Raw genomic sequence first — 15,058 nt, 5'->3', positions numbered from 1 at the left:
TCGGTCAACAGCGCAGCGGGCGGGGCCCCTGCACCCCGCGCTGCCCTTGGCTGCAGGGAACGTGTCCTCCGAGGTCGGGGCGTGCAGGGAACCCGGAGGCTCGCAGTGCGTGCACGATGAGCGGCCTGATGCAGAACGCGCGGGAAGTGATGAAGGCCCTGTTCAGGTCGCCCGGCTTCGATAGAGTTTTGGAAAAGGTATCGAGGCGGAGCGACGGGCGGGTGGAGCCCGGGACGTGCGCGGGGAGCCCCGCAGCTGCACGGGTCGGAGCGGCAGCGGCCGGGATGGTGCGCACGCTGGGCGCGGGGAGGCGGCTGGGGCCGGGCGGCGCGCAGACGCAGGCGGAAGTCGCCCTCTGCTGGGTCTGGCGGACGTCACAGAGGCGCTCCGGCCCGGCCAGGCGCTTCGCCCACCCCGGCGGCTGCGTTCCGCGGTGCGGACCCGCTTACAGGTGGGCGCGGATAACCTGCTGCTGTCTGTTGGAAGAACCCGACCCAAGAACTTTTTGAGTCTTTCCTGAATTAAATGCATAGTGTTTTTCTGGTGGGTATAGGGTGCTGGGGGATTTGGAAATGACTTGGAAGTGGAGTTTACATACTGATCAGCTGCAGCCCTTCCTGGGTCTCCGGAACACAATCCTCAGATTGTATTTAACAGGTAAATAATAACTGCTTTTGTGAAAAACAGGGAGTAATAAATACCAAGACAAATGCATTTAATGTTTTCAAGTAGAAAACGCTATAAAATCCAAGGGCATGTCATTTGACAGTAATTTTTGGAAAGGTAGGTTATCTAAAAGATGATGTATTGACTTAAAAAGAACTTCAAATTGCTTAATAATCTGTAGCAGGGCTGGGGTTGTAGTGGTAGAGCACTTGCCCAGCTTGTGAGAGCCTGGGTTGAATCGTTAGCACTACAACAAAACAAACAAAAAACAAACCCTTGATATGCCTGTTGAACCAGCGGTTGGGTATGTCCAGTATTCACAGTGTATAAGCTAACACGGTCCAATAGCAATGAGATGCAGGCCACAAATGCTAATGTTATTATAAATTGTAAAATAGGCGCTTTTTAAGAAGCTAAAAGAAATAGGTGAAAGTGAATCCTGTTAAGCCAATTTTTTTTAAATATTGAATTTTTTCACATGTAATCTTTGAAATCCAATATGAACTTTAGACTTAAACATGAACTTCTCAATTCAGACCAGACACATGCTCAGTACTGATATGTGGCTAGTGGCTATTACACCACACAAGTACTGTAATAGCTGTTCTGTGTTTGCTAATTTGATCTAAAAGAGGATTTGCAGTTGTTTATATTTCATGTGGGCAGAGTTGCTAGGGTTAAAGTATAAATTTATGCATAGTAAATCATAAATCTAGTTGTGGACAGGGTCCATTTCCTTTTATTGTAAAATTTAAAGTCATTACCTGGACACAAGTGGTTCTTGCTCCCCAATGTACATTTACAATGTCTAGAGATATTTTTGATCATCACAATTTGGATGGAGTGGCATCTAATGGATAGAGGCCCAGGATAGTGGTAAATATCCCACCCCATAACAAAGAATTGCCCAGTCTACATGTCCATAGTGCAATGTTGAGAAACCTTGACTTAGAACATTCTCTTGGGGCAGCCCTAAGTAAATTTCTAGTCTGTTCTTTCTAACTATGTACTGCGTCTTTGCACTGAACTTTTGAGTTTGTTCAGACCATGGTATCTGCACGTCTTGTCATGGAACAGAACATGATCCTTCTTTAAACCTCTGGTGTACGATTTTCCTTATATTTAGGATTGGGGTGTGACTCAGTGGGAGAATGTGCAAGACCCTGGGTTCAATCCCCAGCACTCCACCAAAAAAAAAAAAAAAAAAAAAAAACCATAAAGGAAACCTTGACATTAAATTCTCTCCGTTAACTGTATGGTTCTGTCGCTTCACTGGACCCTTGTTATTTTATGAGAAAATCATTCCTTCTGGTTATTTAAATGTGACCAGAGATTTTTCTGGGATGAAATGCTCACTTTTAAATGCAGGTTTTTAAAAATACACATTGTTAAAACTATTAAGTTGGTGTAAGGATGTATATGGTTCCCCTAGAAATGGGTTCTAACTGCGCTGCTTTTGCAAAGATGAGAAGGGACACCGTCTCTGAGATTAAGAAACAAGTGAGATGTGAAGACAGTGGTTCAAGCTTCCCCATCATCCACTCCCACTTGTATGCTCACTGGTTGACCCAATACTCCCATAGACCTAATGTATTGCTTCATCCACACAATTTTTGGTTGGCTCATGCCTATAATCTTGGTAGCTCAGCAGGCAGAGGCAAGATTTTCTTCTTGGTTGTGTGAGACAGTTTTATTCTGACTGCTAACTTTTGGCAGGCTCTTTTAATGACTTTTTTTTTTTCCATTCCTGGGGATTGAACTCTAGAACACTTTACCACTGAACTGCATTCCTATCTCTTTAATTTTTGAGACAGGGTCTCTCTAAATTGCCCAGGCTGTCTTGAAACTTGTGACCCTACTGCCTCCATCTCCTTAGCAGCTGGGATCACAGGCTTACTCCCTCTGCCTGGCTCTTAAGTCAGTGAATCAAGTAGAACAACAACTAAAATTTGACTAGTGATATTCCAAAGGCAGTTTTGGGTTTTGGACAGATGTTTTGAACCAGTATCTGTAATCCAGTAAATGATGGTGATTTTCTATTCTTTCAAAAATGATTTGTTGAAGGCACTTTCCCATCACTAATGGGATAGGCATTAAGGCAATGCTTGAGTCTGTATTAGAACTTCTTTATTTTATTTTATTCTTGTGTTTTTTTTTGTTTTTGGTACTGGGGATGGATCTCAGGGGCACTATATCACTGAGCTATATCCCCAGCCCTTTTATTTATTTATTTATTACTTTGCCCAGGGTCTCACTAAGTTGCTCAAGGCCTCACTAAGTTACTGAGGCTGGCCTCAAACTTGGCAATTCTCCTGCCTCAGTCTCCTGAAGTGCATGTTCCACCATGCTTGACTAGCTTGTTCTCTTTTTAAAAAATTCTGTTCTATCAATGTTTATATCCACAAAAACCCAACTTAAACCCTGATACAGAACAATTTAGCAGTCAAAATAAATGTCCTACTTCTATTCTAAAGATCACTTTCAAATCAATCAACATATTAAGTGCTGTGGGATTATAAAGAGATACCAACCATACTTCCTTGCCCCCTAGGAATTTATAACCTAGGAAGGAGAAAAGTATATTCCAAGGAGGTGTTCATCCAATGCACTGTGACAAAAGCTCCATGAATAAGTAAGTTCCAGGAAACATTGATGTGTCCTTTCTTTAAAAACAGGAAATGGGGGGAGGTGTTGATCAGCAGGATGGCACTTGCCTGTGATCCCATCTATTCCAGAGGCTGAGGCAGGGGGATCACAAGTTCATGGCCAGGATGGGCAACTTAGCAAGACCCTGTCTCAAAAAAGCAAAAAGGACTGAGGATATGGCTCAGTGATAGAGCGATCCCCAGTAGGGGGTGTGTGCGCGTGTGCACGTACACACACACTCTTACACAATTAGTAAAATACACATAAAATTTGGCCTCAGAAATTTTGTGACCTGAGAGCTCTAATAGAAACTTATGTATTTAAGAATTAAGAAGCCAGGCACAGAGGCATATTCAACTACCAGAGGAGGTCTAGGACTTTCTGGCCTGTAGTGAGCAGAGGTTGTTTGAACTTTTTTGTCGCTGTTTGGTTTGTGGCTTTACCATAAAACAATTGAACTGTGCCCTGGCCTGTTGTACCAGGTTTGCAGCCCAGGCATCAGCCCTTCCTGGGAAGTACTCTGTATTCAGGTACTTGGTTGGAAACATCAGTCGGCTGCAGAAAAACAACCTTACACTTTCCTGGAAGGGAAACTGGAGGTGTGCATGGATGTGGCATTCTGAGTGCAGAGGAGTGGGATGAGGACGAGGAAGGATCTCCGCTAGCTCCTCTTTTCCAGGTTCAAGCCGGAGAATCTGCGTCTGAGGGTGGTCTTGCTGCCGTGAGTGATGTGAGGAGCCCACACAGTGGTGGGTGCGGTCTGCCGCTTGTCTGCCTGCAGGTGCAATACGGTGACTTTGTTCCTCGTGGCACCGCCACTTCTGTGCCCGTGGGGCGGGCAGTGTGTTCCTCCAGGTGGCCGGTGCTTCGGGGATGTTGAGTCCCGCCCCTCTGCCCTCCTGGGGCTCTGTTTTGTACCGTGGCACTGGGTGCAGCTTTGTTGCCTCCCCAACACCTGACTCATCTGGGGATCCTTTGCCCTGCCCCAGTTGCCTGCCACTTTCACTTTTTTCTTCCGAAGTCCCTTTCAGGGACACTTGCTGTCACTGAGAACACCTCCCTGGCAGCTCCTGATTTCTCTCCTGATCCACTTGTACTCCTTGACTAACGTTTGTGACAGGACGCACTGTGCATTGCTGGCCTGGTATCCCCTCCACACAGAGCTCTTCGAGAACAAGTCGTGGTAGGAGCTTGATAAGCATCTGTCAAAGGGACTGCAGTGCCCTTGAAAGGGCTAGTTGGTGGCTTGCCTTTCACATGCAAGAGTCTCCTGTGGTTTGTTCAGTCTGTGGCTGAAGCCACTAAGTGTTGGGCATATTTTTATAGAATTTGTAATAGAATGCCCTTCAGATGGGAATGTATTCATTCAACAAACATTGGAGGGCCTACTATGTGCCAGGCACCTTGTTAAGCTCTGGAGATAGATCAGGGGACAAAACTGATAAGAATCCTTACACTTATAAAACTAATATTTTAGTGGAACAAATAAGCCATCAAGCAAAACAAGAAAATATGTATGTTAGATGGTGGCCAGTGTTTAGAAAATAAAGCAGACAGAATAGGGAGTATTGGTGCAAAAGAATTTAAGGTTTTTTATCCTAAAATATATGTGCCTGTGGAGTTCTGTCCCTCTCCCTCCCTCTTATCTTGCTCTGTTGCCCAGGCTCCCTGACTCCTGGACTGAAGTTGCCCTCCTGCCTCAGCCTCCCAAGTATCGGGACTACCGGTGCACCCACCATGCCCTCTAGCGTTCATTTTTTTGAGAGTTCGATTTTAAATAATATCATCTGGGAAGATGTCACATGAAATAGTGACATTTCAATCAAAACCTGAGCATGTCATGAATGTCGAAGGGGGAGAACCTTCCAGAAAGGGAAGAACTATTGTGAAGTCCTGGAGACTTAAAGCTCTGTGCTTGCAGTGTTTGAGGGGGTGTGAGGGGCTGGCTGTAGCTCAGGGGTAGAGCACTTGCCTAATGTGTGTGAGGCCCTGGGTTCCATCCGCAGCACCACGTACACATAGGAGTGTGTCTCAGGGAGGCTAACTTGAGGGAGCTCTGGAAACTCTCAGGGGCAAGTTGCAGAGAGATGAGATCAAGTAAGACTTTGCAGGTCACAAAAGGGACTTTACTTTTCCTTTAATGAAATGGCTCTCCATTAGAAAGGTTTTAAGAGTGACATAATTTGATTTGTATTTTTTAAAAAGCACTCTTGCTGAGAGCAGACATAAGGGGGTAAGGGCAGAAGTAGGAAGATAAGTTGGGAGGCAGTTGCAACAATTTAAAAGAGGGACGGCAGTGGCTGGGACCAGAGTGGAATCAGTGAGCAGCCTAAGGCAGTGACTGGGATTCAGGATGGCTTTTCTCATTATCTGAATTGCTCATGACAAGGACACTTACTAGGTTTACCACTTGTCTCCACTTCCCAGAGTTCATGTTATATACATCATGATTGTTAATATCAGGGGGCTCTGCTGTCTGTCTGGTGGCTGGGGCTTTTATACTTGCAGACTCAGAGGTCTTCTCAAAAAGGACATGAACCACCAAGTACAAGTTGGGAGATGTGAAAGGATCATAGTTGTCTCCATAGTTGCCTTGGATATTCCGTTTGTTCAAGTGTTTTAAGCTAAGCAAAGTGAAAAAAAATAAAATAATAAACTAAGCAAAGTGAAAGTTCCAATTGCAAGGATAAGAGCAGGCAGGCAGAAGTCATTTCCATAGTCCTAGCACTTGGAGTGTTCGTGGATACTTATTGAGCACTCTGACCAGACCCTACACTCATCCTTTATTTTCCCTACATGGTTTCTTTTGAACCTGTGTGGTATGCCCTTCTTGCTATGACTGCTTTATACATGAGAAACCAGAAGCTTAGCTTCCCTGAGGTCTTAGAGCCACTAAGGGATCTACACCCAAGTGTTCTGTTCCGTGGCTCTTGCCAGCAACTGTGTAGAAAGCTCGTCCCGTATCCTGAGTGACTTGGGTGCCAAGTGTACACTGAGATCGTTGTGCAAAGTCAACGATAAATTAACCCCGGAGACTCCTAGTAATTAATTGGCACCAAGACTCCCTACAGAATGAGACCAGCAAAGGAGAACATGGAGTGGTGAATGGTGGAGGAGAAGACCAGGAGGAGTGGTGTGGTGGGAATTAGGGGAGAGCAAGAGGGCTTCACGGAGGCAGAAAAATGCTGAGAGGTTACTCAGGGAGGGCTGGGTCACCCAGTGTTGAATTTAGTGTCAGGTCTTCACTGACTGGTGGCCTTGACAGGAGAAACAAGTACATCCATGGCCAAATTGTACACACCCAAACTTCAATTTGATGTTTTTGAGTAACTCTGCAGTAAGGAACAACACCTGTTTATTCAGTTATTAGCAGCTGAACTACTGTCAGAGACCAGGTAAGCAAGTTTACATGCATTTACAGTCCTGCAAATTGGCTTTAAGGAATTCCTCAGTGAGAATTTTAAGCTTTACAGAGCTCTGTGAAGGCAGTGCTGTGATTATTATCTCTGCTTCAAAGACCGGGCATACTTCAGTTGTGAGTTTTGCCTAAATCTACTTCCGGAGCCTGTGCTCTTAACCATTAAGCTCCAGCCATCAGAGTGATTAAATTAAGACATACATTTATTTTGAAGCCCCAGTGCTGGGCTGATGGTGGCATGGCTGGACACAGTGGTTTTGTAGTGTGTGCCCTCATACAGTTCCCTTAGCCTGACTCCATCTATTCTTGTAGCTGTAGCCTCCCAGTCACACAGCCGCCCCCATCTTGACAACTTCTACTTCCAGTGTGAAGGCACATTCGTGCATTGTCCTCAGACACACCTCCTGGCATCTGCAGTGCCATGCAAAACTCAGCATCCATCCATCGTCAGGGCACATTGCTTGAGAATGGCCCCTTTCACAAATGCACACAAAATTCTCACCCGCTGAGACCACCTACTCTCTGGGCTTTGCGTGGTCTTTCCTGTTCAGTCTCTTCTTGGCCGACTCTCGTTTTTACACACACATTCTCATGCCACATTCCTGTCCTTGAGGCCCATCACACACAGACACCCTTGCTGAGCAGAGCTGTAGTCCTTCTCTGTTGGCCAGAGGTGGTGGCCGTGAGCTGTGCACAGCAGCAGCAGTCGCAGTGATGGTGGCGACTCTCGGGATGATCCGAAATGCCAAGGCCTGAGCAGAATTCTCAGTTCTGGACAGACCTTTGTGTAAGGGATTAACAGCATCTTGGGCTGGGGGCATGGCTCGGGTGGAGTGCCAGTCTAGCATGCACAAGGCCCTGGGTTCCATCCCCAGTGCCATAAAAAGAGATCTTCATGGCTGTCATCAGGCAGCCCTTCTTACTCTCCTTACTGAAAAAGCAAGAAGGGGGAACTGTCACCTGGAGTATGTCCGTCTGTAATGGCACTTGGGTCCAGATGTTGGAGACGGGGAAGGTAAACTCATGTGGATGCATGAGGTGCAGAGCAGCAGCACACTGGCAGCCGTGAGAGAAGGGCAGCTGGCTGCTTGTGCAGTAATTTCCAAGGTGAACTATGCCAAGGCTCCACCCACTGCTTCCCACATGATGAGTCAGTCAGGACTAGCAGCAGAGAGGGGAGGCTAGCCTGAGACTGAAGGGTAGGCATCACTAGCTGCTTTCTGATCTGTAAGACGGATGAAGATGGGGTCTACTTCACAGATTTGCAGGACTGAGACGATGCATGTAAACTTGCTCACCTGTCCTCTAACAGTTGTTCAGCTGCTAATAACTGAATAGACAAGTGTTGTACCTTAAACTGACAGGCTGAGTTTTGTTTTTCTTTCCAGTTTCCTCTCCCAACCCCTTTCTTCGTGAAAGAGCTCTGCGTGAGCCTGTCCCCACAAGTCTACTTTTACCTCTGGGGGCTGGGTAGGACATTCCTTCGTTGTTACCTCCATTTAATCCCTCTATTTTACTTAGGGAAACAAGCATTGGCAATAATGAAAGCATGTCTTTGCCATGTCAGACTAACCAGTATAAAATCATTTCTATTTAATGTAAATTTTAAACTAGTTTTGAGTGTTGGCATGTTCTTTGGCCTTTAGCTGAGAAAAAGAAAATTTTACACTGAATCCTACAGGAGAAAATGAAAGACGGTCAGTTATTTCACTAGTCATCCCAGCAGTCAAGAGAGCAAATGAACTCAGAACAAAGCTCTGCTGGACACAGGGGCCTCAAAGACACTAAACCGCTTGGTGTCTGAGGCTCTCATTTGTATTCCCTGACTTCCTGGTTTTTCCCCCTTTACCTGGCTCCTGCCTGCCAGGATTCCAGTGTTCTCCCAGAAGCCTTTGTTAATGCCTCTTCCCCAGAACATACGTGTAGAAATGAGATCTCTTGAAAGAAAACAAAGGCTGGCGGACCTTACTAACGTTAGATATCTTTACTTCAAGAAACAGGACTCATTCTTTCTGCAATAAGTTCCTCCGTTGCAGTGTTTTATGTATTTGCTCCATTATTTAGACCCAACCCTCTGAGAACAGGGATTCAATCTCATTTGTTGTTGCCAGTGTCAGACTTCAAGACCCACGTAGTGCTGGGGCACTTCTCTATCATGCATGAGGCCTGGGTTCAATCCCTAATGCTGCTAAAAATAAAATAGAAATGGTTGAAGACTGTGTCCCCCTTGTTCTACCTTGGTGTATGGTATTAGTTTATGAGGACATCTTGTGGCTAGACCGCTTACTGCTGTAAACATTTTCCATTTATCTGTTGTGTAAAACATGACATGGTATTGTTTGGAATGATTTGTGTTTGTCTTCCTTCAAGACCTCTTGTAGGATACACAGCAAGACCAGTAAAGTTGAATCATATCTTCCTGGAGGGAGTCAAAAAGGCTTCTGTGTCTCCAGAAGAGTAACTAGAGGGACATGAAGTTATATGTGTCATATATTGCTGGTCTTGAAAATAACCCATAATGAATATAATAGCAAAATGGCAGTTACCCTTCCTTATTATAGTCTGGTCCCCTGCCACAAGACATTTCATTCAACAGCAGTAGCACATACTGATGGTCCCAAGAGTTCATAATAGTGCTAAAAACTTCCTGTGGCCTAGTAAAGGCATAGCTGAAGAAGTGAGAAGAAAACTGCAGAATAAAAAGAACCCCAAAAAATTCAACAAGGGGTTTAGCAGCTTTTGCACACGCCAAAAAGTCCTTAAAAAGTTTGAAAACAGTGAGCCCAACACCAAAAAGTTTTCATGGGTAGAGAGGAATGTCTGTGGTACATTATCTGTTTACAGTCAGTGATGGAAAGCCAAGCAAGGCAACAAGGACCTCTTTATGGCATCATGCTCTTTAGTGTAACACCTTTTCATTGTGGTGCTTTATGTAGGATAGGACATAAAAAGCAGTCCTTTAATTTGGTTGGGTTCTACTGTTAAACTTTTATACTAAAATGGGTATGTGGAATAAGCTTCTTCTAAAACTCATTAAATTACTGAATTTCTTCCAGCTTGACTTTCAGGTTGTTTGGAACGATTTATTAAGTCATTTGAAAATCACCCTGCTTGTGCAAAAATTAAGGAACACCTAACTAAACATACATATGTGTTATTGAAAGATCACAGGTACCAGGTGGCTTGGTTGATGCAAAAATTTGAGACCATTAAGAGAAGTCAGGTGTTCCACATAAGGCTGAAAAGTTTAGACTTAATGTCTGAATTATGAAGGCGTGAAGATTAGCAGAAACTATTCACTCAACATACCTTTTTCTTTTTAAATTTTTTTTAATTTATTTTTTTTAGTTTTAGGTGGACACAATATCTTTTTTATTTTTATGTGGTGCTGAGGATCGAACCCAGTGCCTTGTGCATGCCAGGCGAGCGCACTACCATTTGAGCCACATCCCCACCCACCTTTTTCTTTAAAGACAACTTGCACAAGTATTTATTTATATCATAGATTGACAAATTGAATTCCTGAGTCAGTCTTTTTTGGAGGAGATTCAGTTTAATCCAGTGATTGTTTTTGATGAGTTTTTGAATTTTTCATATACCACAGAATGAATGTCCACTTTTTTTTAAAAACACATTTAGGTGACTCTCGTCTCTGCTGCTCCTGAGAAAGTGATTTGTGAAATGAAAGTAGAAGAGCAGCATGCTAATAAAATGGGCACACTCCATGGTGGTTTGACAGCCACCTTAATAGACAGCATATCAACTGTGGCTCTGCTGTGCTCAGAAAGGGGTCTGCCTGGAGTCAGCGTTGACATGAACATAACGTACGTATACCAACTACCCCAGAGGCCTTTTGCTTTGATAAGTCACTTCAAACCATTAAGACACTGTTTGTAATACTAATGAAGTACGAAACTCAGTTAAACGCAACTAGAGATTTTCCATAAAATATTATGTGGCCTTAAAAACTAGAACTAAAACACAATTAATTTCAAGTATAGTTACCTTGCTTATGTTTTTAGGAGATTGGTTCCAGGACTCTGCTCAAATCCCTCATATGAAAAGTCATTTTTATTTGGACACAGTGGCACACGACTATAATCCCAGCTACTCGGAGGCTAAGGCAGGAGGGATGGCACGTTTGAGACCAACCGTGGCAACTTAGCAAGACACAGTCTCAAAAACTAAAAAGGGCTGGGAGGTAGCTCAGTGGTAAAGCTCCCCTGGGTTCAATCCCTCATATTAGAAAAAAAATGTCATCTTTATGTATAATCTATACGTTTCCATGCATTCCAGATCATCTCTAGATCACTTATAAAACCTAAATAAATGCAAATGGTATGTAAATAGTTGTTGTGCTGTATTGTTTGGGGAATTAGATATATGTGTTCAGTACAGACACAACTTTTTCTTCAAACACCTTCAATCCACAGGTGGTTAAGTCTGAGGATGGGGAAGCCACAGACACAGGGCCAGCTGTACAGTCAATAGTCAAAGGTAAATGACCCCAAACATCCAAACAGCACACAGCTTCTAATATATCTCCTAGTGGGGAAAAAAGTCACACACTCAACGGTTTGTTTCATACAGTCCTTAAAGTACTACTGGTACTGCTGCAAACATTTTTATATGTATTGAGTACATACATAAAGAAAAATCTGAATAAAATTAAAAGCAAAGTTGAACCTTCCACATGTATATGGTGAGCTTGTCATGAGGTGAACTATAGTGTCAGCAGCAATCCTGGATCTCATGACCTGAAACCTGCACAGCAGAACCAGAGAAGCAGGCCCTAGATGTCTGTCTCTCCATGTTATGAAAATGCCTTCAGGGACCCAACTACCAAAATGTGAAACATTCAGTTTTCCAACATGAACTAGTAATGTCAGTCCTGTTCAATAAAGAGCAGGGCCCAGGATAGTTTGAAGACAACTGGGCTTTCTCTACTGAAGCAATAGAAAATGTATTTATTGAGAAGAAAGGCAGGGATTAGGGTGAAAGACAATGTCCACCAGACATAAAAGTAATGGAAATAAGTAGGTTATTGGGTCTTAAGCAATTTACGTCTTTTATTAGTTTCCTTATGTCTCAGTTAATTTGCCTTTGTTATGGGGATAAGTTGAGGGTGCAATAAGCAAGCGACAGACAAGATGCAGACCAGTGTTCTTGTGAAATTAAGATGTGCAGGGAAAAAAGGCTTTGCCTGTGAATGGGTTCGGCAGTCCTTGTCCTCCTCCATGTGACGGGGTGGGGTGGGGGGGGGAGGCCAGTTGCTGACAGTGCTTTTCCATAGTGTTCTATTAAAAGAGAGATCTTCAGAGCTAGCAAGCATGAGACACTGGGTTCGATCCCCGGCACCACATGCAGATAAATGAAATAAAGGTATTGTTTCCATCTACAACTAAAAAAAAAAAAAAAAATCTTCAGTCCAGCACTGCATTTTATAATCTTCTAAGATATTGTGTCTTTCTCAACTTATAATAGTTTTAATAAGGCAGACAGCTCTGGCCTTTTGGGTGTGTGTGGTCAGAATCCTTGAACACCATCTAGAGCTGCCTAAACTTTAAAAATTGATTAACTTGAAACGAAAGTAGGACATAGTCTCAAAGGTTGTAGGTATTTCAAAAATAGTCACTGAACACTTCTTCATGAATCATTCTCATATTACCACTAAACACGATACCAAATTAAGTTGTACATTACACAAACCAAGGATGTCTGTTTTAGACCATGACTGGTAGAAAACTGGGCTTGCAAGACAATGAAAGAAGAAATTCTAAGGTACGAGTACTGTTGAAATGTCAGTTTCCAGATCCCCCAGGACTAATGCTTGCTGATCCAGCCTTACAAGGCGTTGCTTGCCTTCACTTAGTTTCATTTAAATTAATGGCTAGTAGCCAGAGCTCTTAATTTATAGAAGTTTAGGGGAAATAATAAAAAAAAAAAAGCAGTAAATTACTACTAAGCACACCGTTTTCATTTCTTTAAATTGAGATCATGAATTCAAGACTAGCTTGTTTTTTCCAGCAATAAACTCCCAACTTTCTTATACCTCCCAGCCATAAACACGTAAGACTTTGTTTTGAATTTGGCAAAAATACGTATTCTCTTCTACAACTCCTTGTTCTATAAAAAGCCAGATACACAAAAGTAAATTGTAAGGGTTTCCCTTTAAAACATTAGCATTACCAGGGCCCTCAACCCTATTTTTTAGGGAACCACAATAATTCAATTAAAGGAACTGTCATCACAACTGGGAAGGTAGTGTATTTCAGGAACTGTGTAGCCAGCCTGTCACAGGTCCTCTGCAGATTCAGCCAGCCTCAGCTGGAAAAACGTTTAAAACTGCATCTGTACTGGACACATGCAGACCTTTCTCTTGTCGCTGTTCCCTAAACAATATACTGCAACAACCTATTACGTGGCATTTGCATGTATTAGGTACCCTAAGCCATCAAGAGGTTTACAGCTATGTACCTGTTATATATGGACGTGAGCACTCATGGATTTTGGTATCTTAAGGGTACCGGCACTGATCCCTCATGGATGCCAAGCCATAATTAATCATAGTTCATTACCAGGACTGTAAGATCCTTGTTTATTCCTTGTAGTTCTTGTATTAACTCTACATTTTAAAAGCTAAATATAAGATGTAGACACCAATTGATATTTCACATAGGAAATTACGCAGATGGAATGAAAGCTAGAGGAAATCTTTCATTAGCCTGAATAAGTATGAAGTAAAAAAAATTAAAGGAAAAATAGGGCAAGAATATCCTCAATATTTATGGGAGAAGAAAGGTGTGGATTAAGTAATGAGTGTGATAGAACCTGGTTAGGTAGCAGCCATTCAAACTTGATAGCACAGAAAACTTAGCAATTATTCCTAAACTATTACGAGTAAAGTTACACAGGAAGGTTGTTATGAGCTTGTCACAAACTTTCCTTTTAAAAAATTATTTGCTATTAACTAAATTTGTTTCCTTTTAAGGTACATGTCACCTGCTAAAATAGGAGAAGAAATAGTGATTACAGCACAAATTCTGAAGCAAGGAAGAACACTTGCATTTGCTTCTGTGGATCTGACCAACAAGGCCACAGGAAAATTAATAGCACAAGGCAGGCATACGAAACACCTGGGAAACTAGAGACCCACAGGTGCCCGAAGATACCCAACAGTGAACACCAAGGGTGAACTTGAACAAATTTTTCAAAATAAAGTATCAGAACCACAAAGTAGCTTAAGACATTTTCTTTGGGTGAAAGACCTAGAGACCAAGTAGGGTAAAGCTGGGGTTGTCTTGGTTTTTCATTTTAAACATCTTCAGAATTTTTCATTCATATGCGTGATAATTGTATTTAAAAAGTTAGCTCAATGTTTTGAAAACAGGTAAAGCAAAGAAGCAAGCAGAGCTCCTTGAAGGCAAGATTAAAGTCCAATATTCAGCTAAGTGAGAAAAATTAATGGTGTCGCATCTGTTTGGGCTTCTATAACTATAGGCTAAGTAGCTCATAGGCAGAAATTTCTTACCATTCTGGAGGCTGAGTCCGAGTCAAGGGTCCAGCAGGTTTTCCAGTGAGGGCTTGCTTCCTGATTTATAGTGTCTTCTAGCTGCATTCTCAATGTGGTACAGAAGGCAGCTCTCCAGGGTTTCTTAAAAGGGCACCATTGCTGTACCCACTAAAGATCCCACCTCCTAGTACCATCACTTAGGAGGGTGTGGTTTTAATGGGACACGTTGTGGAGTTAGGTCTTCCCCAACTGTAAAATGCCATGCCACATTTTATGTGGGATTATGGAATTTCAAAATAGGTGAACTCTGGACTGGAAAAGTTAAATATCATACTGCATGGCCTTAAACAGTTAAGATTGAAGCAAAGACATTAGCAAGATAGGAAATGGTCCATATAGTTCTCTCTGATAATTTATTATACGGCTGGCAATTTTTTTTTTAATAAAAGGGGAAAAAGATATATTATCAGCCCCTTTGGATCTCCCTGTCTATAGTAATATCCCTAGATCACAAAATTCCGTCTGTTTCTCAAAAGTTCTGTGTACTATGGCACCCTAATATTTGATTTCTACATTGGTCTTAGTGAACATTTCATGACTAAAGATCGAAAAGAAGCACTTTAAAATCATTAAACAGTCAAGCTGGTTGTCCTTTTCCTGTACTGGAATGCATGCTGATCTGTTCACAGGACACAGACTCCCTGCTGGCAGTGAACAGGCTAAAGACCTGGGTCTCCATTGCCAGTGCTTCCTACTAAAAGGAACCTGTGGCTCCTTGGAGAATAACTGATTCTGGTGCTGGGAAAACACATGTC

General features: G+C 42.8%; 1 protein-coding gene across 1 annotated transcript; it reads left to right on the top strand.

The window, feature by feature from the left end:
• Positions 1-2: 2 nt before the first annotated feature.
• Positions 3-13,966, top strand: Acot13 (acyl-CoA thioesterase 13). Its single transcript, XM_046452492.2, has 3 exons — positions 3-197; positions 10,370-10,554; positions 13,722-13,966. Exons 1-3 carry the CDS (start codon positions 117-119, stop codon positions 13,876-13,878), a joined length of 423 nt encoding a protein of 140 aa, XP_046308448.1. The 5' UTR covers positions 3-116; the 3' UTR covers positions 13,879-13,966.
• The last annotated feature ends 1,092 nt before the right edge of the window (positions 13,967-15,058 follow it).

Source organism: Marmota monax, unplaced genomic scaffold (assembly GCF_021218885.2).
Source record: "Marmota monax isolate L192 unplaced genomic scaffold, Marmota_monax_Labrador192_F-V1.1 WCK01_AAM20220418_F8-fsc00141, whole genome shotgun sequence".
NCBI classification, from domain to species: domain Eukaryota; kingdom Metazoa; phylum Chordata; class Mammalia; order Rodentia; family Sciuridae; genus Marmota; species Marmota monax.
The sequence above is the reverse complement of the archived record's forward strand: the minus strand, read 5'-3'. Positions and strand labels throughout refer to the sequence as shown.